The 26,424-nt window shown below is 43.5% G+C and overlaps 1 protein-coding gene across 2 annotated transcripts in view; it reads right to left on the bottom strand.

Moving 5' to 3' along the window:
- The window catches only part of LOC115158652 (adenylate cyclase type 1-like), a 114,988-nt gene that overhangs the window by 1,953 nt on the left and 86,611 nt on the right, over positions 1 to 26,424 (bottom strand). The window contains exons 10-17 of one of the 2 annotated variants that reach the window (XM_029707839.1): positions 17,293 to 17,390; positions 15,306 to 15,390; positions 14,249 to 14,338; positions 13,778 to 14,061; positions 13,518 to 13,644; positions 13,084 to 13,200; positions 11,389 to 11,535; positions 10,517 to 10,615 (exon numbers count right to left, since the gene is read on the bottom strand). In XM_029707839.1, the coding sequence (XP_029563699.1) occupies positions 10,517 to 10,615; positions 11,389 to 11,535; positions 13,084 to 13,200; positions 13,518 to 13,644; positions 13,778 to 14,061; positions 14,249 to 14,338; positions 15,306 to 15,390; positions 17,293 to 17,390 (1,047 nt within the window). Of the gene's footprint in view, positions 1 to 10,516; positions 10,616 to 11,388; positions 11,536 to 13,083; positions 13,201 to 13,517; positions 13,645 to 13,777; positions 14,062 to 14,248; positions 14,339 to 15,305; positions 15,391 to 17,288; positions 17,391 to 26,424 lie in introns of those variants that run through there. The other variant, XM_029707840.1, reaches the window with a different exon arrangement.

Below are 26,424 nucleotides of genomic sequence, written 5' to 3'. Positions count from 1 at the left end.
GCATGAAAAACATTGTGTCAATATTGCCAAAGCAACAATGTATACAATATACATTGTAATACAATTATAAACAATAACAAATAATAATATAAAATGGCAGTAAATAATAATACAAAATTAAATACAAAAATAATAACAATAAAATGGTAACAGTCAATAGTAGAATGTAATGTAATAAAAATCTAAATATGGAAAATGAAACTATAACTAATTTATAACTAAATAACGGTCATCTTCACCATTACATCAGTACTACAACTACTATCATCATCATTACCACTACTACTATCACCACCATCACTAAACTGCTATCATTACCATTACCACCCATACCACTACTATTTGGAATGATAAACAACAATAATAATAGTAATAACAATAATAGTAATAATAAGTAAGTTACTGCTTACTATGCAGATGGTATTATTCAGTGTCCCTCAGGCTATGGCAGGCAAATACATATTTGGCTGCAAGAGGAGCCATTGCTCCTTCACCCATGAGTATTTTTTGTTATTCTCTGGGGTTAATAAGTTCAAATTTGGAATAAATGTAGTCATTTCTCTGAATAATGAATCTCATTGTGAGGAATATTTATCACAGTAAAGGAGAAAGTGCATCTCTGTCTCTACCTCCCCTGTCGTGCAGTGACCACATACACGCTCCTCTTTGGGTAGCCATGTCTTTTTATGTCTGCCGGTTTCTATTGCCAATCGGTGGTCACTCAGCCTGTACTTGGTAAGGATCTGTCTCTGCCAGGTGGTCACTCAGCCTGTACTTGGTAAGGATCTGTCTCTGCTTCGTATCTCTGACAGAGTAGAGATAATCAGCCAATAAATATTCTCTGTTTAGGGTCAGATAGCAATTTAGTCGGCTTTGGGATTTTGTTTCGTTTTTCCAATGTTGTAAATATGAGTCTTTTGATTGGTTCATGATTTTGTTAATTTGAATTCTTTCTTTTGAAGCAGTGCTGGTGTCAACTTGGTTGGTGAGGTCCAACACCAGCTAACTGAAAAGGTTCGTTTCTGGGCTCAGCTCTTGGGTTTGAAGTGTTTTAAATTGCAGACTTGAATTTGGACTTGAATTTAGATGTAGCCCAAATTTTAATGATATTTTCTGTATTTTCATTATTACTGGAAAGCGGCCTAATTCTGCCCTACATGTATTAGTTGGTGTATTTCTCTGGACTTGTAGGATTTTCTGACAGAATTCTGCATGTAGGGCTTCAATTGGATGTTTGTCCCACATTTTAAAGTCCAGTTTATTGAGTGGCCCCCAAACCTCACTTCCGTAAAGAGCTATTGGTAGGATTACACTGTCAAATATTTTGGTCCAAATTCTAATTGGGATGTTGATTTTGAATAATTTCATTTTTATTGCATACAATGCTCTGCGGGCTTTTTCTTTGACTGCATTCACTGCCATATTAAAGTTTCCCGATGCAGATATGGTCAGACCAAGGTAGGTGTGATTTTTAGTGTGTTCAATGATGGTGTTGTTCAGGGTGAATTTATATTTCTGTTTCTGACATCTGTTTTTTTTGGAAAATCATGATTTTCGTTTTGGGGAAATTTACTGCCAGGGCCCAATTATGGCAATATTGCTCTAGAATATTCATGTTCTGTTGAAGACCTTCTTTGGTTGGTGATAGAAGTACCAAGTCATCAGCATATAGCAGGTATTTCACCTCTGTGTCAAATAGTGTGAGTCCTGGGGCTGGAGAATGCTCCAACATGTCTGCTAATTCATTGATATAAATGTTGAAAAGATTTGGACTCAAACTGCAGCCTTGTCTCACACCTCGACATTGTGAAAATAATTCTGTTCTTTGGTTTTGATTTTTATTGCACACTTGTTTTCTGTGTACATACATTTTATTAAGTCCTACACCTTAACACCAAGCCCACTTTGGAGAATTTTGTAGAATAGCCATTTGTGCCAAATCGAATCAAATGCTTTTTTAAAGTCAATAAAGCAAAGATTTTTGCCCTCTTTTTTGGTGGACGTGTTAATTAATTAGTGTGTGTAAGGTGTATATATGGTCAGTAGTGCGATGGTTAGGGAGAAAGACAATTTGACATTTACCTATTACATTTTTTTTCTTGAAGAAAGGTTTGAATTCTTGAATTCAAAATGCTACAGAAAACCTTTCCCAAGTTACTGTTTAAGCAAATTCCCCTGTAATTATTGGGGTCTGATTTGTCTCCACTTTTGTGGACAGGGGAGATGAGCCCCTGGTTCCAGACATCAGGGAAGCAGCCAGAAGTTAAAAACATGTTGAACAATTTAAGCACAGCATTTTGCAACTCAGGTGTGCTGTTTTTCAGCATTTCAATTCTGATGTTGTCTAGACCACAAGCCTTCTTTGATTTAATAGATTTGAGCTTTTCATTTAGTTCTTGTTGGGTTATTGGGTAATCTAATGGATTTTGGTTGTTTTTAATGACTGATTCAAGGATGTTAAATTTTTCTTTAATTTCTAATTGGTTCTGTTGTAAGTCTTTCTGTGGGATGTTTTTGTATAGATTATCAAAATAAGTTTTCCAAATTCCTACATCTTGTATGGCTAATTCTTGTTGCTTTGTTGTGCTTAAATTGTTCCACATGTCCCAGAACTGATTTTGGTCAATTGCGTTTTCAATTTCATCAAGTGTCTTGTTGGTATAATTACATTTATTGTGTTTCAGTGTTTGTTTATACTGCTTCAGAGTTTCAAAGTATTCATATCGTAGCTCTGGGTTGTTTTGCTGCTTATGTTTTTCGTTTGACATTTGTCTTATGGGTTTTTTAATTGTTTTACATTCATTATCAAACCATTTGTCAGAAACATTTTGTTTTTTGTTTCTGATGTTGCATTTCTTTGGTTTTCTCAAATTTGCTTTTGATGCTGCTTTTTGGAATATGCAGTTGATGTTTTGAGTAGCCGAATTGACACAATCTTTATTGTTTTGGTATTGTGAGTTATTGAAAAACTGTATAGAGTTTATCATTTCATTTGAGTTCAATGTTTCAATGAATCTCTTCATCTGTAGCCCATCTGTACGATTGCTTTATGTTGTAGAGTTTATTGGGCTGTTTTTTTGAATGAGTATTGCCGGTTAATTTCTTCAGAAACACGTTGATCTGACTGTGATCTGACAATGGTGTCTGTGGTCAGACAGTGAATGCACTAATGGAGGAGGTGTCAATGTCAGTGATGGCATAATAGACTACACTTGTCCCAAGAGCTGAGCAGTACGTAAACCGATCTAAAGAGTCCCCTCTGATTCTACCATTAAGCATGTACAGGCCTAAGGCTCGACAGAGATTCACTAACTCCTTCCCATTTTTATTCAGTATTTGGTCAGGACTGTTTCTATTATTTATAATAGGGCTACTGTACAAGGAGGGGTGTCCAAATATGTGGTGGTTACCTCCCTCATCAGTGTAGTCAGGCTCAGAACCTGTTCTTGCATTGAAATCTCCACAAAGAAGCACTTTACCCTCTGCCTGAAATGTAATGATTTCTGTGTGGAGATTGTCAAAAAACTGATCATCATAGTATGATGAATCTGAAGGAGGAGCATAAGCTGCACATATGTATACATTATTGTCACAATAGATTGTACCTTTGTTAAGTTTTAGCCAAATGTGACTGGTACCTTTTTTCATTTCATTCAGTGCTAAGTCCTGCTTATGCCAAATGATGATTCCACCTGAGTCTCGGCCCCATTTAACATTTTTATGTTTGATTGATGGTAGAAGACTTTCTCTATAGCCTGAGGGACACTGAGTATCTATGTCTCCACGACACCATGTTTTCAGTAGGATTATGATGTCCTGTCCCTTGATGTTTTTAATTAATTCTGGATTTGTTCTTTTAGAACCAAAATGTGAAGATTACAGGCCCTGGATATTCCAAGAGCTGATAGTTAATGATCTCATTTATAATAAGTGATATTCACTGGTTTGAGTAAAGTACATTGAAAAAAAACAAAATAATAATAATATACATACATACACATATACATACATACATACATACACACACACACACAACCATTACATATAATAATTATTATAATACCAGTGCCAATAAAATTAAGAATAGTTGTAAACAAATGAATAAGAATGGAATAAGAATGCATAAAAAATAAGTACAATGCTGCAACCCTCGTGTGTGTGCGTGCGCATGCGTGCGCATGCGTGTGCGTGTATGCGCGCACGTGCGTGTGAATTAAAGGGTCTGTCTAGCTCAGTAGTCTGCATATTAGTTGCAGTAGTTGGCACACCTCTCCAATCTTTGATTGTTCTAGGTGTCTTTTGCCAGAGGTTACCTCAGCATATGTAGGCTGATGATCTGAATGATACATGGTGTGGACTGCATCATGTGGTGTACTTCTCTGAAGGACAGTGTTCTGTCCGACCCTGGAGTAGTTATCAGAGCTGTGTTGTGATGGGCCAGGTCTAGTAGAGCTGTGTTGTGAAGGCCCTGGTCTAGTAGAGCTGTGTTGTGATGGGCCTGGTCTAGTAGAGCTGTGTTGTGATGGGCCAGGTCTAGTAGAGCTGTGTTGTGATGGGCCTGGTCTAGTAGAGCTGTGTTGTGATGGGCCTGGTCTAGTAGAGCTGTGTTGTGATGGGCCTGGTCTAGTAGAGCTGTGTTGTGATGGGCCTGGTCTAGTAGAGCTGTGTTGTGATGGGCCTGGTCTAGTAGAGCTGTGTTGTGATGGGTCTGGTCTAGTAGAGCTGTGTTGTGATGGGTCTGGTCTAGTAGAGCTGTGTTGTGATGGGCCTGGTCTAGTATAGCTGTGTTGTGATGGGCCTGGTCTAGTATAGCTGTGTTGTGATGGGCCTGGTCTAGTAGAGCTGTGTTGTGATGGGCCTGGTCTAGTAGAGCTGTGTTGTGATGGGCCTGGTCTAGTAGAGCTGTGACGTGATGTGCCTGGTCTAGTAGAGCTGTGTTGTGATGGGCCTGGTCTAGTAGAGCTGTGTTGTGATGGGCCTGGTCTAGTAGAGCTGTGTTGTGATGGGCCTGGTCTAGTACAGCTGTGTTGTGATGGGACGGGTCTAGTCGTGCTGTCCTGAGGCAATGTCTCTCTCTCTATCTCTCTCTCTCTGTCTTTCTCTCTCTCTCTCTCTCTCCCTCACTTCTCTCTCTGTCTATCTCTCTTTCTCTCTCTCTCTCTCTCTTGCAGTGCATGCTGGGAGTGTTTTGGAGTTTGAGTGTTTGGAGTGGAGGGCTCTGTCCTAACTAACTTTCTTGATTCTTTTCTTTACATGTTATTTTCTATGGTGGAGGGTTAATGCAATATTTGTTTTAGTGGTATCCACAGCCTTTTCAAAGTTAGGGTGGAAAAGGAGAGAGTAAGTTTCCTGGGGTTTGGAAGGTGTGGTGTGCGCGATGGCTTCTCCGCCTAGCGCAGAGGAGACGCTGTCGATACGGCATGGATTCAGATGTGTTCCTGAGAATGGAGTTAAGGTGGAGGAGGTTCTGCTTGCGGTCGGTGAACAGGTAGGAGCTGAATTTATACATTCTGCTTCAAGAATGAACAAAGCTGTGGTTGTGTTCATGAAAAGAGCAAATTTGGTTGGTAGGCTAATTGCTAGCGGAATATTTGTAAGGGATGTGTTGGTGACAGTTTCACCTCTCTCTACCCCTTCAACAAGAGTGGTTGTTGCAAATTTGCCTCTGTTTATTACGGATGATCAAATCAGGAAAGAGTTTAGTCGTTTTGGTAAGTTTGCTAGTGGTTTTCGTGTACTGTTGGCAGGTTTTCAGGCAGATGCCGTTAAGCACGTTGTTTCGTTCTAGAGGCAGGTGTTTATGTTTCTGAATAACAATGAGCAACAGCTAAATGTGCATTTTAAAGTGAGGCATGGGGAGGGGCTCTATGCAGGGTTTGCCAGAACAGATAGTCTACGTGTTTTGAGTGTGGGGATTTGGGGATTTGGGGCATAAGAGCTTTCAGTGCCCACATAAAGGCCGTAGACAAGATGAGAGTACAAGCGTCAGTGGGGGAAATCGAGTTCAAAGTGCAGGGGGTAATGAGATGCAGACAGCAGAGGCTGGGCCTAGTCATTCAAGAGATGGTGGTGTAGATGAGGCTGGGCTTAGTCAGGCTAGAGATGGTGGGGTAGCTGAGGCTGGGTCTAGTCAGGCTATGGATGGTGGGGTAGCGGAGGCTGGGTCTAGTCAGGTTATGGAAGGTGGTATAGCGGAGGCTGGGTCTAGTCAGGCTAGAGATGGTGGGGTAGCGGAGGCTGGGTCTAGTCAGGCTAGAGATGGTGGGGTAGCTGAGGCTGGGTCTAGTCAGGCTAGAGATGGTGGGGTAGCGGAGGCTGGGTCTAGTCAGGCTAGAGATGGTGGGGTAGCGGAGGCTGGGTCTAGTCAGGCTAGAGATTGTGGGTAGCTGAGGCTGGGTCTAGTCAGGCTAGAGATGGTGGGGTAGCGGAGGCTGGGTCTAGTCAGTATAGAGATGGTGGGGTAGCTGAGGCTGGGTCTAGTCAGGCTAGAGATGGTGGGGTAGCTGAGGCTGGGTCTAGTCAGGCTAGAGATGGTGGGGTAGCGGAGGCTGGGTCTAGTCAGGCTAGAGATGGTGGGGTAGCGGAGGCTGGGTCTAGTCAGGCTAGAGATTGTGGGTAGCTGAGGCTGGGTCTAGTCAGGCTAGAGATGGTGGGGTAGCGGAGGCTGGGTCTAGTCGGTATAGAGATGGTGGGGTACATGAGGCTGGCCCCAGTTATGCTATGGAGGGTGGTGTAGATGATGCTGGGTCTAGTCAGGTTATGCTAGTGGATGAGGAGAGTATAGTGGGTAAGTGTAAGAGACTACGGGGGGAGGAGGAGGGTGTCAAGCGAAAAGGAAAAAGGGTGTGGTCAAAGGCACCATGGAAACTTTGCCTGTTGCTGTGGTGGATGCCCTGACCAGAGAGGAAGGGCAGGTGGTCAGGGTGGGAGATAGAGATGAGGAGGAAAGTGAGTCTGAGGAAGAGGATGAGGAGTTATTTTTTCAGACTCCTCTTCAATGGGCCCGGAGCTGACAGCCAGTCAAGCAGAGGGGTCTACGTTGAGAGAACTGACAAGGTTCCTGAATGAGACCAAGGGGAAAAAAAGTTCATCTTGAGGCTTTTTTTTCTGATCCAAGAAAGTTTGTAAGATCAGTACAACATGCTATGAAAAATGAGGGGCATGGTGTCCTCTCACCCAGGAAATGGTTTAGGTTGAGGAAGTGGGTCACAACAGTGCGTAAAGGTTTACCTTCAGACACTGTTTAGATGTATATTTTCTTTCTGACACTGGGCTTTTTGAGCTTTGCTATTGGTCTATTTCTCTGCTGGCTTTTCTCCCACTTCTTATGGAGACTCTACGGGTAGGCTCGCTCAATATAAATGGCGCCAGAGATGCGGGAAAGAGGAGTGTGTTGGGTGAATATGTAAAACAAACAAAAGGACAGGTGTTGTTTCTGCAGGAGACACAAAGTGATGTGTTGAATGAAGTCGATTGGGGGCTCTGGTGGAAAGGGGCAAGTGTGTTGAGCCATGGGACAAATCTTAGTGCATGGGTAGCAGTCCTTTTTGCACCGGGTCTGTCTGTAAACATTTGCTCCTCAAAGGAGGTGTGTAGGAGTATGAGTCTCTGTGTCAGTGGGATGTGGGGAAAGTCCAAATTCGGCTTTTCTGTCAACAGTACACAGCTCTCTCATCCTCAGAGGCTAGGAGAGTTTTGGGGGAACTAGAGTGTGGTATTAGTGAGATGGAGGTAGAGATGGTGGGGCAAGGCAATGTAGGCCTCCAGGCTAATTTAGCCGAATTACATAGGTACCTGGGCAGTTTTTTTCCAGGTTAAAGCAAAGGGAGCACTTGTAAGAGCTAGGTTCTCCATGCTCAAGGAGATGGATGCTCCCAGCTCCTTCTTCTTTGGTTTGGAAAGACAGAGCAGTGAAGCCAAGGGTATGCATTGTCTACAGCTGTCTGATGGGCGGGTGACCTCTGTGGTGGGTGAGATGCGGGAGCTGACTATGGAGTTTTATACTGAATTGTATAGGGCAGAAGTGTGTGATCCTATGTGTGCTCAGGTCTTGTTCGCAGGACTCCCTAAGCTCTCTCTGTCACAGAGGGATGAAATGGACATTCCTCTGTTGTCCCATGAACTGGCAGAGGCCGTAACCCAAATGTCCCCGGTCGTGCACCGGGGGTCGATGGACTCCCAGTGGAGTTTTATAAAAAATTCTGGGGAATAATTGGACAGGACTTCTTTTGCGTGTTGAGTGAATGCGTCGGGGTAGGAGAGTTGCCAATGAGCTGCCGTCGGGCGGCTCTGACTCTCCTGCCCAAAAAAGGGGACTTGTGTGAACTTAAGAACTGGAGGCCTGTGGCATTACTCTGTGCGGACTACAATATATTTGCCAAGGTCCTCTCTAACAGACTGAAGTCCCATTTGGACTCGATAGTACATAAGGACCAAACATATTGTGTACCGGGACGCTCAATCACGGACAACTTGTTCTTAATTAGGGACATGTTGGACTTGTCAAGAGCTTCTAATGTGAACTTTGGACTGGTCTCTTTAGATCAAGAGAAGGCTTTTGATAGAGTGGACCATGAGTTTCTGTTTAATGTGATGTCTGTGTTTGGGTTTGGGAAGTGCATTTTGACCTGTGTGAAGCTGTTGTATGCTGGGGTGACATGCATGGTTAATGTGGGAGGGGGGCTCAGTAGGCCAGTCTGGGTGAGACGGGGGATTAGACAAGGATGCCCTCTATCTGGGCAGTTATACACACTAGCCATTGAGCCTTTCTTAGGACTGCTATGCAGGAGACTGCAGGGAGTGTGCTGGACAGGCATGGAAGTGGTGACAGGAATAGCAGTGTCAGCATATGCAGATGATGTTTCTGTGATGGTCAGGGATGGTCAAGGTATGCAGGCACAAGAGACCAGTCTGAAGGTGTATGAGGGAGCTTCATCAGCTAAGGTAAACTGGGGCAAGAGCAAAGCTCTGATATGTGGGGCATGGGGGGATAAGGCTCCTCCTCTGCTTCCAGGGGGTTTGTAGTGGGGTTGTGAAGGGCTTAAAGTGTTGGGGGTGTACCTGGGCTCAGAGAAATGGGTCAGGAAGAACTGGGAGGGGCTGTCACAGGCGGTGGTGTCAAGACTGGCCAGGTGGAGGTGGCTACTGTCCCAAGTGTCATATAGAGGGAGGGTGCTGATAATTTACAACCTGTTGGCATCTTCCCTGTGGCATAAACTGACTGTCTTCAACCCCCCCGCTGGTCTGCTCGCAGACCTGCAATGCAAGCTGGTGGACTTCTTCTGGTAGGGCCAACACTGGCTGAGGGCGACTGATGGCAGGGGGTTTACAAAGGCTGGTTGACCTGAGACTGCTGGGAGAGGAGGGGTGGAAAACCCCGGAAGTCTTGGCACAACAAACATGAATAACGTCTCTTAGGCTGCTGGATGTTTGAGCGGCCAAAGGGAGAGGGGCCACCAATGTTTCCGCCACTGCAGGTGACGGCGAAGACTGGAGACTGGCATGGGGGTTTGGAGGACTTGTTAGATTTTAACGCTCCGAGCCTGGGGGAGTTTGAAGGGGTGGGAGGTAAAGCCCTATACAACCTCTGCATTAAGGTAAGTAACATTAGGAGCCTAACAGGAGTGAAGGCACATCAGTGGCAGGGGGCATGTGGGGCAGAGAGTATGGTGGGTTTTAGATGGAGGGGGCTCTACAAACCCCCAGTACCAAAGAGGTCAGGGAACCTCCAGTGGAGGGTTCTACATGGAGCCCTGGCCACTAATAGCTGGTTGGCACGGGTTGAACCGGGAGTCGGGCAGGGGTGTCCTTTCTGTGAAATGAAAGAAACTGTGATTCATGTGTTTTCTGTGTGCGCCAGGTTAATACCATGAATGTCTCTGTTGGAATGTCTGTGTGAGAGGTTGGGGGAGGTTTTTACTGTTGGGATGTTTATAATGGGATACAGGTATTCGAGTAAGGAGAAGGCCAAATGTGTTTTGTTGAATTTTCTGTTTGCTCAGGCAAAGTTAGCTATTTGGCTAACAAGGAGGAACAGGGTCAAAGGTGGGGGATAACAGCCCCTTTACTATTGTTTAATGGGATGGTCTCTGCGCTCCTTAGGGTTGAGTTTGAGTTCTATAAAATTATAAAAAGTGTGGAGATGTTTCAGGAGATATGGTGCGTTGGGGGGGCTGTCTGTATAGTCTGTATAGCTGGGGAAGATGTTTTGGATATACGGTTGTAGGAGTGGGTATTGTTTTGGGTACTGTGATGTTGGTTTGTATCATGTGGTAGATGGAAAGGTGAGTATGGTACATGTATGCAGTACAGGATATATTTGGGGTTTTTATTTTTAAGGGGGGGCTGAGTTTGAAATGAAATGAGAATGTTTCAGTAAAGACAAAAAGTCAAGTCTCTCTCTCCGTCTCTCAATGTCTCTCTCTAATCTCTCGAAGTCTCTCTCTATAGACATCTCCAGAAGCGGTTTGTATTGAGGTCACACACACACAGTATGATATACTGTAGTTAAGTGTACCTTGGAGCCAGTGGTAGGTACCAGGCCTACTGCAGCCATGTATGTGCTGCCGATAGTTTTGATCTTCTCAATGTCCTTATAGCACTCTTTATCCATCAGCTAGAAAGAGAGAGAGAGAGAGAGAGAGAGAGAGAGAGAGAGAGAGAGAGAGAGAGAGAGAGAGAGAGAGAGAGAGAGAGAAAATTATATATAGGTAGAGAGACGTGACCAGTAAGCATTATAAATAATAGGTCAGGGTTGGGTTCATTCCAATTGAAGTCAGTCAATTCAGGAAGCGATTTGATTTTTTTTTAAACAGAAATGGACAAACTTTAGACACATAGCTTCTCTTTTTCAGTTCATTGAGAAGTCGTTAAAAATAAATGAAATGTTTCAAGTAGGGAATTGGAATTTTTGGAAAGTTTACTTCCTGAATTGACTGCCTTCAATTCAAACTGACCCCAACCCTGTAATCAACTTTCAGCCAAACCAACCTCCTCCCCACATGAATATCTTCCTCTCCCTGAAGAGAGCAATGAACTTACTGTATGATCACACCACCACTCTAATATCTGACCAGCTAATGTCTACATGTCAGTATACATGGAACAGTAGAAAGTGAAAGTAGAGGAGATGTTGGTCCACATCACAATTGGCACCCTATTCCCTATGCACTGCTTTTGACCAGGGTCCATAGGACTATAAAATAAATAAGGTGCCATAGGGCCCTGGTCAAAAGTAGTGCACTATATAGGGAATCGGGTGCCATTTGGGCTCCGATCGCTGTTCGTTTTTCAATTATCTTTTTTTTTCAAATAAAATAAATAAATGTTGGGCTCTGGACAAAAGCAGTGCACTATATAGGGAATAGGGTGCCATTTGGGATGCCTCACCTCGTCAAAGTCTGCGATGATCTCGTTGAGCAGCCTGAGACACTCCACTCCCATGTTGTTGCCGTCCAGCTCAATGTAGAAGTCATTGAAATTAGCGATGGAGGCAAACAGCACTCCTACCTGACTATACGACTGGTAGTACAGGTCCTAACACAGATCAGACAGGGAACCTAGCCGTTAGATAGGACTATTACACAGGTATTAACTGGTCCTGAAATAGTTTTTACAAAGGGTTAAAGGAAAAGTTCATGATTTTACAATTTGATGTTAGATGGTTCATCACCCTGAAAGAACAGTTATTACAGAGTTAACAGTACCAGTCCTAAATCAGATAGGCAGACAGGGAGATACACTCGTTATATACACAGTTGTTACGTGGTTATAACAGTAAAGGTTCTAAAACAGGGAGGCAGATAGGTAGACAAGAAACAAGACTTACATAGGGCTATTGCACAGGTATTAACAGGTCTTCGGACAGTTACAGAGGGTTAACAGTACATGTCATTGAACAGATACGAGGAACTAAAAGTTAGATAGGGCTAATACACAGATATGAGCAGGTCCTGAGACAGTTGTTACAGAGGGTTAACAGTACATGTCCTAGAATAGACAGGCAACCAGAGCTAGATAGGGCTATTACACTGGTCCTGGGACAGTTGTTACAGGGGTGGCAGAACAGGTCCTACAGCACCTTGGCATATTGAAACAGTACATTGATGGACATAGGGATACATGGGATCGAGAGATGTAACCATTCTACAACATTCCATGGTTTAATGGTCACCGCTGTTCCCGGTATCCCTATGTCCATCAACACACTGTACCAATATGACAGGGCGCTGCAGGACCTGTACTGTTAACCCTATGTAATAACTATCCTCTCTCTCTCCCTTGCTCTAGGACCTGTTCTACCACCCCTGTAACAACTGTCCCAGGGTCACTTCCTGGTTCCACTGTTTACAAAAAAATCAGTGACGGGAATACACGTGTCCTGGTTGGGAAGTCTACAGGATGTTTGATTTAATCACTTCCTCTTCCTGAGAGGGGGGATTGGGAGGGTCCTGGGAGAGGAACAGACATCATTAGAATGGATATTGATCAATTAGTAGACACAACGACGGAGAACCTGTCACATCACACCTTAACCAAACCCCAACCAAACCGCAACCAAACCACAAACAAACATCAACCACAACCAAACCACAATCAAATCTCAAACAAATATCAACCACAACCACAACCACAACCAAAGTGCAACCAAACCGCAAACAAACCACAACCACCATACAACCTTGGAGTTAAAAGAGGCAATTCTTAACATTTACTGTTCAAAAGCTCTCAGGCAACATCAAAACATGACCACGTCATGATGTGGTCAGATCACACTTCAACCCAAACATGACCTCAAAATGACCTGTTCACACCAGCTACTCAAATGCACAACTACCCAAACATGACCGGGAGATGACCCAGCAGGGAACGGCAGGGACAGGGGGACGAAGCACAGGGGGAACTGAGGGACAAGGCACAGGGGGGGCAGGGGGAACAGGGGGACGAGGCATAGGGGAAACAGGGGAACAAGGTGCAGGGGGGACGGGGGACAAGGCGTAGGGGGGATGGGGCAGCAGGGGCACGTGATGCAGTGGGATAGGGTGACGGGGGACAGGGAGAGAGGGGTACGGGGGTGAGACCCACCATGTTGCGGGGGTTGGACATGAGGAAGTGCTGCGCAACATGTGCAGGTAGGAGATTGAACAGGATCCTCTTGTTGTCCAGCTTCACCTTCTCCATGTCGCCTCTCTCCTCCTCTGCCTGCACAAAATACATGGAAACAAAAACACTATCACTGATGCAATACATGTATTAGTATAGTATGGCAACCTATTCCTTATATGGTTCTGGTCAAAAGGAGTGCACTGCATAGGGATAGGGTGCCATTTGACAGAATGAAAGAGTGATAGTCCTTTAGTTTGTAGAGATATCCAAAAAGGGGGCTTGGTTTTCACTTGGAGCTCACAAAGTAATCTATTTCAGCTGTAATAGCTTTTCCTCATCACTAGATGGGGGTAATGACTCACAAACACTAATGACTCACACACATATACGCACATACACACACAAACACTCACCTGAGTGGCCCACAGGTAGTCTAGGCGTAGTTTGAGGTCCAGCTGTCTACAGTGTAGAGCCAGAGCTACAGAAAACAACAGGAGACCCAGCACTGGATCATACCGCCGAGGGTGGAGCATACCTCCCCTACACACACACACACACACACACACACACACAGCATTAAAACACACACTTACCAAACTTACCAATAAAGCATACCCTGCCCATATTGAACCACACTCCTCTCACCCCCCCACCCAAGCCCCCGCCCCCTTACCCCATGGCGATGCGGTACCCGCTGGTCTCCATGGCAACGGTGTAAAGGACAGAGAGAAGGAAGAGCAGGAGTATCTTAGGTAACGAGGAGACGCGGAGGTAAGGGATGACGGTGAGAGTTCCGGCCACACAGGAGAGGAGAGCGTAGGAAACGTTCGGACACACCCCCTCCGCTACCGTACTGTTCATTGGCCCTGGCTCGCTCTGCGTGTCCATGGAAACAGTCTCCACGGAGCTGCTACTGGAGTTACCTCCCATAATCCAGACCCAGGGTAAACAGCTCACCTGGAGGAGGTAGGAAAAGGGTGAGGGGTAAAGGGGAAGGAGACGGGTTAAAAGAACGGGAGAGATTATGAGGGGAAAGGAGCTCTTGTATGTCAGTCTAATAGTGGAGCTAACCTGAGTTTTAAAGCATGCCTTAGAGTTGCCAGATTTCAAACGTACATGATGACTTCTAAACACACACACTTACCACACAGGCTTGGGTGACAGAGTAGGTCAACAGGACTAGAAACACACAGAGCGCTGTTCGGATCTGAATGGTGAGACACCCTGGAAAACACTAAAGCGAGGAGAGGGAGATGGAGAACGAGGAGTTGAAGTACCAGTTCATCTCAATGATAGTCATATGCATCTTGTCATTACTGGGGAGCGGAAAAGAGAACAGAGTCTGAAAAGAGAATGAGTCTCTTTCTGTGAGAGGAAAAAAATGACTGGAGGGGGACGGGCAGTAAGTCCACTCCACAGACACTACACTACTATAGAGGAGGAGAGGGAGACTATTCCCTATTTAGTGCACTACTTTAAAGCAGGGCCTATAGGTATGACCCTGTGTTTTGTTAGTAACACTTTACTTGACACCCAGCATCATAACACGTTATGACACAGTCATAACCATGTCATAATATGTCATAACAGCTGACATAACTTGTCATAATATGGTCATAACACTGTCATGGCCAATATATTTACACCTGTTGTGACATATATTGCATTATTTTATGGCTGGTTATGACACCTACAAAAAAAATGAGCTTTTATGACCATCATAATCATTTAAGCCAGATAGGCCTATTACGTACATGCCTTTATATCAGTCATCAGTCAAAAAGAGGGTGTCTTGTCCTGCTCCTGAAATCTGCTCCTGCATTCATCCCAGTCATCAGTCATCTGCTACAGAGCATTGGGGTAGGTGCATGTCTGACATGGTCAATTTCATTTTTATATATATAACAAACATACTATTGATGCGTAGGCTATGGTGTAATGGAATGTTTTGCCTTATGTGGTAGGTTTTGTGGGTTTTGACACTCTTATATAGATGTCATAACCAGCCATAAAATAATGGTCTAAATATATGTGTCATTACAGTGCTATGACCATATTATAACAGGTTATGACACGTTATGTCAGCTGTTCTGACATATTATTACACGCTTATGACCGTGTCATAACGTGTTATGTCGCTGGGTGTCAACTAAAGGGTTACCAAATAGGTAGACTAGCACTAGGTAGGCAGACTTCCCTACCTGAACACTTGTGATGTAAAGATACATCACACAGACCACATGGAAGCACAAACACATCACCAGCAACAGCAGTACCAACAGTCCCCTAGAGAGAGAGAGAAAGAGAGAGAGAGAGAGAGAGAGATAATAAGTACGTAGTGACTTATCAACTTTTCTAACATCTTGTTACTTTCGAGACTTCTCTCTTTGTGTGTGTGCGTGTGTGTGTGTGTTTATCTTTGTGTGTGTGTTTATGTGTGTGTGCAACAAGATATCAAGGTCTGGCTTCAGTATTCAACGTTTGTCCAGGGGAGGGATAAACGTTGAGTTTTGACAGTTAAATTGAGTTATTCATTCTGATTGGTTAAGTTGAGATAGGGTTTTGATTGGTTAAGTTGAGATAGGGTTTTGATAGGGTTAAAAACCCAGCATGCCACTGGGACTGAACCCTCAGAGCCGGAGCTCTAGCAAGCCGTGAGCCTACTAGTGTTGTCACGATACCAACATGTTGACTTCGATACCAATACCAGGTTTAGTATCACCATACTTGACACCAAAACTATATTCAATACCAAAACAATACTCGATACCAAAACGCTACCACGACAAAAAAAAGAAGCGTATTAGCTGAAGACACAGAATAACAAATGGAATTCTTATTTTTTTTTTTTTTACATTGAACATTGTAATAATATGTCGATAACTGGAAGAACAACAACAAATACAAATAGAATACCTTCTATTCTATAATCAATTTATTTTCTAAATGAAGAAAAAAGACATTAAATAACATAAAAAGATCTTACATCTTACAGTTGTGTCAAGTTGGCTGAATGTCCTTTGGTGGTGGACCATTCTTGATACACACGGGAAACGGTTTAGCGTGACAAACCCAGCAGCGTTACAGTTCTTGACACAAACTGGTGCGCCTGGCACATACTACCATACTCCGTTCAAATGAACTTAAATCTTTTGTCTTGCCCATTCACCCTCTGAATGGCACACACACAATCCATGTCTCAATTGTCTCCTTGGCTAAAAACCTTTCTTTAACCTGTCTCCTTCCCTTCATCTACACTGATTGAATGGGATTTAACAAGTGACATCAGTAAGCGATTATAGCGTACACCTGGTTTCACCTGGTCATCTATGTCATGGAAAGAGCATGGGAAGTGCTTAATGTTTTGTACACTCAGTGTATATTGTTGTCATAGCTAGGCTATGAATGCATAACTCAGAATAATTGAATAATTGTTCATGTTATTGTCACTTAAACATAATTCAAATTGAGTTGCTAGTAGAATAACGTTACAATGCAAATGTCATGTGTAAAATTGTCTTTTGGCGTTTTAGAAACCTTCCTTGCACTGCACTGCTTTGTAAAACATTTTGCTTAGTTGTTTTGGTGGGCTGACCCTCATCATCTGCTCTGTAATCAAAGTATTCCCATAGTTCACATCTGCAGCCAGTTTTGCCAACAAGCTGTGGGCGTGGAGGTATGATGTTTTCGTTAGAAGAAGCCATGCTGTTAGCATTTTCTCTCTCTTCTCGCTTGCTTCTCAAAAGGGGCTTGGGTTGTGTCAGCTGCATGCACAAGCACATCCTGACTAGCTACTGCCCCATTGAGAAGATCCAGACAAACTACTAGACAGACTCGATCCTCTCAATGGGTATATGACGTAAGAAACATTTGACAGAAGTACAGAAAGCAACAAAACTTCTAGTAAAGAATCGTTTTTTCATATTCTAGTATTGAAAAAGTACCAACGTTTTGGTACACATTGCAACAATAGAGCCTACTTGATGGTTATAGTGCTCACCGTTGCCCCTAGTGGTCGGTATTGAAGTCATCTCCTAACGTCCTGGGGACCTGGATAAACATCCAATACTGCTTTGGATCTGGTGTGTGTGTGTGTGTGTGTGTGTGTGTGTGTGTGTGTGTGTGTGTGTGTGTGTGTGTGTGTGTGTGTGTGTGTGTGTGTGTGTGTGTGTGTGCGTACGTACGTACTGTGGTATCATCAGAAGATAGATAAGGCCAAAGAGAGCAGCGAGGACCAGAGAGACAATCACTGCACTGATGAAATTACCATCATACTCCTGGTTATACTGGAGAGAGAGAGAGAGAGAGAGGGAGAGAGAGTGAGAGGGGTGAAGAGAGAGAGTAGTGATTACTGACATGTAATTAATTAAAGCATCTGAAACGGTTTTTCATCCATTCCAGAGTTGAGATTGATCTTTTAAATGTCAGGCAATCTACAGAGAGAGAACGAGACAGCGAGAGAGAGAGAGAGACAGCGAGAGAGAGAGAGCGAGAGAGAGACAGCGAGAGAGAGAGAGACAGCGAGACAGCGAGAGAGAGAGAGACAGCGAGAGAGAGAGAGAGAGAGAGAGAGAGAGAGAGAGAGAGAGAGAGAGAGAGAGAACACGAGAGAGCGAGAGAGAGAGAGAGAGAGAACACGAGAGAGAGAGAGAGAGAGAGAACACGAGAGAGCGAGAGAGAGAGAGAACACGAGAGAGCGAGAGAGAGAGAGAACACGAGAGAGCGAGAGAGAGAGAGAGGTGGGGCAAAAGATGAGTTGCAGTTAAACAAATGTAACAATTATGTAAACACTGTAGCCAAAGGACAGTCAGTCTATGTGGAACCATACTGACCCAAAGAACCCTTTGAGCCCTTTAATGGTTCTTTGCAATTCAAAAAATTGTTATTTCCTTTAGTGATAAATTATTTAAAATGTAGGACCTGCGGCTAATCAGAATATTTTGGGGTGTGGTTTGCTCACAGCTCTTTTTGTGCAACCATGAGTGATAGTGTCATTCCAGTTGATCTAATCTGTTATGTTATGCTATTACATGTTAAATATGAATAAGTCAGTAGTTCTTAATTCTCTGCTCAAACACTCTCATCCATTCCAGAACTGGTACACCTGATTCAAACACAATAATAAAACCTATGGATTTTAACAATATAATATGGCTATTAAACTGGAATAAAATCCCTACATGGTTCTACAAAGAATCTTTGAAATTGAAAAAGATTCTTTGTAGAACCATTCTCCATAAAGGTTCTATAAAGAACCCTGAAGTGAATATCAGCAAGTATTCACACTGCTTTACTTTTTCCACATTTTGTTGTGTTACAGCCTGAATTTAAAATGGATTACATTTAGATTTTGTGTCACTGATCTACACACAATACCCCATAATGTCTAAGTAGAAATATGTTTTTAGAAATGTTTACAAACTAATAAAGAATGAAAAGATTAAATGTGTTGACTCAATAAGTATTCAACCCTTTTGTTATGGCAAGCCTAAATAAGTTCAGGAGTAAAATCATGTTTAACAAGTCATAAAAGTTGCATGGACTCACTGTGTGCAAGAATAGTGTTAACATGATTTAAAAAAAATATACATATATTTTTATTTTATTTCACCTTTATTTAACCAGGTAGGCAAGTTGAGAACAAGTTCTCATTTACAATTGCGACCTGGCCAAGATAAAGCAAAGCAGTCCGACAACATATAACAACACAGAGTTACACATGGAGTAAAACAAAGTGCAAAGTAGAAATAGAAATAATGGGGTGCAAAGGAGCAAAATAAATAAATAAATACTGTAGGGGAAGAGGTAGTTGTTTGGGCTCAATTATAGATGGACTATGTACAGGTGCAGTGATCTGATAGCTGCTCTGACAGCTGGTGCTTAAAGCTAGTGAGGGAGATAAGTGTTTGCAGTTTCAGAGATTTTTGTAGTTCGTTCCAGTCATTGGCAGCAGAGAACTGGAAGGAGAGACGGCCAAAGGAGGAATTGGCTTTGGGGGTGACCAGAGAGATATACCTGCTGAAGCGCATGCTACAGGTGGGTGCTGCTATGGTGACCAGTGAGCGGAGATAAGGGGGGACTTTACCTAGCAGGGTCTTGTAGATGACCTGGAGCCAGTGGGTTTGGCGACGATTATGAAGCGAGGGCCAGCGAACGAGAGCGTATATGTCGCAGTGGTGGGTAGTATATGGGGCTTTGGTGACAAAACGGATGGCACTGTGATAGACTGCATCCAGTTTGTTGAGTAGGGTATTGGAGGCTATTTTGTAAATGACATCGCCGAAGTCGAGGATCGGTAGGATGGTCAGTTTTACGAGGGTATGTTTGGCAGCATGAGTGAAGGATGCTTTGTTGCGAAATAGGAAGCCAATTCTAGATTTAACTTTGGATTGGAGATGTTTGATGTGAGTCTGGAAGGAGAGTTTACAGTCTAACCAGACACCTAGGTATTTGTAGTTGTCCACATATTCTAAATCAGAACCGTCCAGATTAGTGATGCTGGACAGGCGGGCAGGTGCAGGCAGCGATCGGTTGAAGAGCATGCATTTAGTTTACCTTGTATTTAGGAGCAGTTGGAGGCCATGGAAGGAGAGTTGTATGGCATTGAAGCTCGACTGGAGGGTTGTTAACACAGTGTCCAAAGAAGGGCCAGAAGTATACAGAATGGTGTCGTCTGCGTAGAGGTGGATGAGAGACTCACCAGCAGCAAGAACGACATCATTGATGTATACAGAGAAAAGAGTTGACCAAAGAATTTAACCCTTTGGCACCCCCATAGAGACTGCCAGAGGTCCGGACAACAGGCCCTCCGATTTGACACACTGAACTCTATCAGAGAAGTAGTTGGTGAACCAGACGAGGCAATCATTTGAGAAACCAAGGCTATTGAGTCTGCCGATGAGGATGTGGTGATTGACAGAGTTGAAAGCTTTGGCCAGGTCAATGAATACGGCAGCAGGGTATTGTTTCTTGTCGATGGCGATTACGATATCGTTTAGGACCTTGAGCATGGCTGAGGTGCACCCATGACCAGCTCTGAAACCAGATTGCATAGCGGAGAAGGTGCGGTGGGATTCGAAATGGTCGGTAATCTGTTTGTTGACTTGGCTTTCGAAGACCTTAGAAAGGCAGGGTAGGATAGATATAGGTCTGTAGCAGTTTGGGTCAAGAGTGTCCCCTCCTTTGAAGAGGGGGATGACAGCAGCTGATTTCCAATCTTTGGGAATCTCAGACGACATGAAAGACAGGTTGAACAGGCTAGTAATAGGTGTTGCAACATATTCGGCAGATCATTTTAGAAAGAAAGGGTCCAGATTGTCTAGCCCGGCTGATTTGTATGGCTCCAAATTATGCAGCTCTTTCAGAACATCAGCTGAATGGATTTGGGAGAAGGAGAAATGGGGAAGGCTTGGGCGAGTAGCTGTGGGGGGTGCAGTGCTGTTGACTGCAGTAGGGGTAGCCAGGTGGAAAGCATGGCCAGCCATAGAAAAATGCGTATTGAAATTCTCAATTATAGTGGGTTTATCGGTGGTGACAGAGTTTCCTATCCTCAGTGCAGTTGGCAGTTGGGAGGAGGTGTTCTTATTCTCCATGGACTTTACAGTGTCCAATAACTTTTTTGAGTTTGTGTTGCAGGAAGCAAATTTCTGCTTGAAAAAGCTAGCCTTGGCTTTTCTAACTGCCTGTGTATATTGGTTTCTAACTTCCCTGAAAAGTTGCATATCACGGGGGCAGTTCAATGCTAATGCAGAACGCCACAGGATGTTTTTGTGTTGGTTAAGGGCAGTCAGGTCTGGAGAGAACCAAGGGCTATATCTGTTCCTGGTTCTACATTTCTTGAATGGGCATGCTTATTTAAGATGGTGAGGAAGGCATTTAAAAAAAATAACCAGGCATCCTCTACTGACGGGATGCGGTCAATATCCTTCCAGGATACCCGGGCCAGGTCGATTAGAAAGGCTTGCTCGCTGAAATGTTTCAGGGAGCGTTTGACAGTGATGAGTGGAGGTGGTTTGACCGCTGACCCATTACGGATGCAGGCAATGAGGCTGTGATCGCTGAGATCTTGGTTGAAAACAGCAGAGGTGTATTTGGAGGGCAAGTTGGTTAGGATGATATCTATGAGGGTGCCCGTGTTTACGACTTTGGGGTGGTACCTGGTGGGTTCATTAATAATTTGTGTGAGATTGAGGGCATCAAGCTTGGATTGTAGGATTGCTGGGGTGTTAACCATGTCCCAGTTTAGGTCACCTAGCAGCACGAGCTCTGAAGATAGATGGGGGGCAATCAGTTCACATATGGTGTCCAGAGCACAGCTGGGGGCTGAGGGTGGTCTTTAGCAGGCAGCAACGGTGAGAGACTTGTTTTTAGAGAGGTGGATTTTTAAAAGTAGAAGTTCAAATTGTTTGGGTACAGACCTGGATAGTAGGACAGAACTCTGCAGGTTATCTCTGCAGTAGATTGCAACACCGCCCCCTTTGGCCGTTCTATCTTGTCTGAAAACGTTGTAGTTAGGGATGAAGATTTCAGAGTTTTTGGTGGACTTCCTAAGCCAGGATTCAGACACGGCTAGGACATCCGGGTTGGCAGAGTATGCTAAAGCAGTGAATAAAACAAACTTAGGGAGGAGGCTTCTGATGTTAACCTCTCTGAGCTAGGTGGGACGCTTGCGTCCTACCTACTCAACAGCCAGTTGAATCCCGTGGCGCGTTATTCAAATACCTTAGAAATGCTATTACTTCAATTTCTCAAACATATGACTATTTTACACCATTTTAAAGACAAGACTCTCGTTAATCTAACCACACTGTCCGATTTCAAAAAGGCTTTACAACGAAAGCAAAACATTAGATTATGTCAGCCATAAATACCCAGCCATAAATAATCAGACACCCATTTTTCAAGCTAGCATATAATGTCACATAAACCCAAACCACAGCTAAATGCAGCACTAACCTTTGATGATCTTCATCAGATGACAATCTTAGGACATTATGTTATACAATACATGCATGTCTGTTCAATCAAGTTCATATTTATATCAAAAACCAGCTTTTTACATTAGCAGGTGACTAGCATGTGACTAGCATTCCCACCGAACTCTTCCGGTGAATTTACTAAATTACTCACGATAAACGTTCACAAAAAACATAACAATTATTTTAAGAATTATAGATACAGAATTCCTCTATGCACTCGATATGTCCGATTTTAAAATAGCTTTTCGGTGACAGCACATTTTGCAATATTCTAAGTAGATAGCCCGGCATCACAGGGCTAGCTATTTAGACACTCAGCAAGTTTAGCACTCACCAAAGTCAGATTTACTATAAGAAAAAAGTTATTACCTTAGCTGTTCTTTGTCAGAATGCATTCCCAGGACTTCTACTTCAATAACAAATGTTGGTTTGGTCCCAAAAAATCCATTGTCCAAATAGCGGCGTTTTGTTCGTGCGTTCAAGACACTATCCGAAAGGGTAAATAAGGGTGACGAGCACGACGCATTTCGTGACAAAACATTTCTAAATATTCCATTACCGTACTTCGAAGCATGTCAACCGTTGTTTAAAATCAATTTTTATGCCATTTTTCTCGTAAAAAAGCGATAATATTCCGACCGGGAAATCGTTTTTTATTACAAAGAGAGCGAAATTAAAAGCATGGGATCCCCTCATGCATGAGCCTCAGTCTGATGGCCCTCTGATAGAGCACTTGCCAAAAGCGCTAGTGTGTTTCAGCCTGGGCCTGGAATTACGTCATTCAGCTTTTATCCCGGGTTCTGAGAGCCTATGGGAGCCGTAGGAAGTGTCACGTAACAGCAGAGATCCCCTGTTTTTGTTAGAGATCATCAAGGAGGGCAAGAAATGGTCAGACAGGCCACTTCCTGTAAGGAATCTTCTCAGGTTTTTGCCTGCCATATGAGTACTGTTGTACTCACAGACACCATTCAAACAGTTTTAGAAACTTTAGGGTGTTTTCTATCCAAAGCCAATAATTATATGCATATTCTAGTTACTGGGCAGGAGTAGTAACCAGATTAAATCGGGTACATTTTTTATCCGGCCGTGCAAATACTGCCCCCTATCCCCAACAGGTTAACATGCATGAAACCAAGGCTATTACGGTTACAGAAGTCATCAAAAGAGAGCGCCTGGGGAATAGGAGTGGAGCTAGGCACTGTAGGGCCTGTATTCACCTCTACATCACCAGAGGAACAGAGGAGGAGGAGGATAAGGCTACGGCTAAAAGCTATGAGAATTGGTTGTCTGTGACGTCCGGAATAGAGAGTAAAAGGAGCAGGTTTCTGGGGGCGATAAAATAGCTTCAAGGTATAATGTACAGACAAAGGTATGGTAGGATGTGAATACAGTGGAGGTAAACCTAGGCATTTAGTGATGATGAGAGAGATATTGTCTCTAGAAACATCATTGAAACCAGAAGATGTCATAGCATGTGTGGGTGGAGGAACTGAAAGGTTGGATAAGGTATAATGAGCAGGGCTAGAGGTTCTACAGTGAAATAAGCCAATAAACACTAACCAGAACAGCAATGGACAAGGCATATTGACATTAAGGAGAGGCATGCTTAGCCGAGTGATCAAAGGGTCCAGTGAGAATTAGACAGCTAGCCGAGCCATAGGTAGCAAGCTGGTAGAAGATGGAGGGAGGTCTGTTTTTAGCCACCTCGTGCGTTTCCGTCTGTAGATTGGTAGGGGGGACCAGTCTAATTGGCAAAATAGTTATGGTTATAGTGGCCCAAGAAAATTGTCCGATAGACCTATTCAGATAGCAGCCGATAAGACAGCTAACGATTAGCGGGCCGCAGATGGGCGTTCAGGTTACGTCGAGACGGAGGGGCCAGTTGGATAACTCCCTCGGGCAGATAACGTCGGTAGTCCAATTGTGAAGGCCCGATGGGGCTCCGCATCGGCAGTAAAACGGGTCCGGATAGGTGATTGTAGCCCAGGAGTGGCTGATCGAACTCTTCAGCTGGCTAGCTCCGGAATAATTGATATGTTAGCTCCGGGACCGACGTTTGCCAATAGTCACTCAAGTAGCAGCTAGCTAGCTGCAAGATCCAGGTGTAAATGTCCAGAGCCTGCGGTAGAAATCCGGGATATGGAGAGATAAATAGGTCCGGTATGCTCTGGTCTGAGTCGCGCTGTACAAAAACTGGCGATAGCATTTTGAGCTAATGGATAGCTGATGACCGCTAACCGTGGCTAGCTGAACTCCAATGTTAGCCAGTGAACTGGCTAACCTCTGGCTAGCTCTGTTGTGGATTTCAGATTTGAGGTAAATAATACTTTTTTTTTTATTGGTGAGGCGGGTTGCAGGAGAGTGTTTTGAGGTTGAGTTTTTAGAAGAAAAAAAAATATGTAAACAGATATACGAAGAAAATATGTAAATATATATATACACGGGACATGACAAGACGAGGACAAAGACGTCTAACTGCTACGCCATCTTGGAATTGTAATGACTACCCCATTTCTGTACCCCACACATACAATTATCTGTAAGGTCACTCAGTCGAGCAGTGAATTTGAAGCACAGATTCAACCATAAAGACCGGGGAGTTTTTTTAGCTGAGTTTATGTATTCCTGTCACAGAATAAGTCGTGCGGGAGAGAGAAGGACCAAGGCGCAGCGGAAGTGTGGATACTCATATTTTAATGTTCAAAAAAAAGAATAGAGCATCCACTGAAAAAACAATAAACAAAACAATGAACGGTACTCACGATGTGACGTGTGGCAGGCTAAACCAAAAAAAGCAGTGCTCACAACAATTCCCCACAAACACACAGACAAACACACCCAACTAATATAGGACTTCCAATCAAAGGCAACACCACACAGCTGCCTTCAATTGGAAGTCCACCCCAATTACCTCTACATAGAAACACCCAACCTAGACAGAACAAAGAAAACCCAACTTCTTCTGCCACGCCCTGACCAACACTTAACACCTACTCCACCTGCTGGTCAGGACGTGACAATTCCCTTGTCTTGCAGTGTATCTTATTGCACGTTTTTCTGTCGTCCTGGGCTTATAGATCGAGTCAATCCTTCACCAGATGAACCGCAACATGTCGGCTAAAGAGATATCCTTCCTGAATGCATTTGAACATTTTTAATATTGTGAGAGTGAAGAGCAAAATTCCTCTCAAGATAATTAACATTACAGTTACACCAACTGGTAGGCTAATCACACAATCGTACAAAATGGTAAGAGAACTGGTGAAGAAAGTTACCCCTCTACATACGCATTTCTTTACCGGAATATCTAAATGAAAATTCTGGCAGATCCATAAAATGTCCTTGTACAGTAGTAGATCTAACTAAATTAGAGGATTCTAAATTAATATCTAAGGGGCTTTAATACAATTATATATTATAATGCAGGGTGAATAAAAAAAAAATCTGTTTTAAAATGTTATGTTTATTAAGTAGTCTTGCTTGTCTCAGAGCAGCGCGAAACGGTGCTAAAATTGTTGACCCCAGGGGAGGAGGTTATTGCTTGTTGGAGGGGATTTTCACACCTACAATAGCCGGGCCATTAAACTAATCGTTGGATAACAGATCGGCTCTCAGAACTCATTAACCTCTTGACGGTCACCTAGGATAGGGGGCGCTACAGCGACTTTTGAAAAAAATACGTGCCCATTTTAAACGGCCTCCTACTCAAACTCAGAAGCTAGGATATGCATATAATTAATAGTTGTGGATAGAAAACACCCTAAAGTTTCTAAAACTGTTTGAATGGTGTCTGTGAGTATAGCAGAACTCATATGGCAGTCAAAACCCCGAGACAGATTGTAACAGGATGTGGAATTCTGAATTGCGGACTCAACTTCAGCACTTTGCCTATAAATCACACCGTGAGCTATGGTTCATTGAGCACTTCCTATTGCTTCCACTAGATGTCCCCAGTCTTTACAAAGTGGTTTGAGTCTTCTACTGTGAAAACTGACTGAAAGAGAGGCTGTTGATCTTGGTTACATGGGGAGGGCCGTTACCATTATGAAGCGGGTGCCCCTGGCTACCCTCCCCTTTCGAAACGTTTTGAAAGACAATGCAACCGTCCCCATGGAATATTATTGAAGCTCTGGTTGAAAAAGGCCCTAAAGATTTATGTTATACAACGTTTGACATGTTTGAACGAACTTAAATATATTTTTTTTGCATTTTGGTGAGAGAGAAGTCCCGCGCACGACGGTACATTTGGAGCAGCCTTCAGAACGCGCTAACAACAAGAAGCTATTGGGACATAAATTATTAACTTTTTCGAACGAAAATACATTTGTTGTGGACCTGGGAT

This window comes from Salmo trutta, chromosome 22 (assembly GCF_901001165.1).
Source record: "Salmo trutta chromosome 22, fSalTru1.1, whole genome shotgun sequence".
In the NCBI taxonomy this organism is placed as follows: domain Eukaryota; kingdom Metazoa; phylum Chordata; class Actinopteri; order Salmoniformes; family Salmonidae; genus Salmo; species Salmo trutta.
Note: the sequence above shows the minus strand (reverse complement) of the source record. Positions and strands in the feature narration are given on the sequence as shown.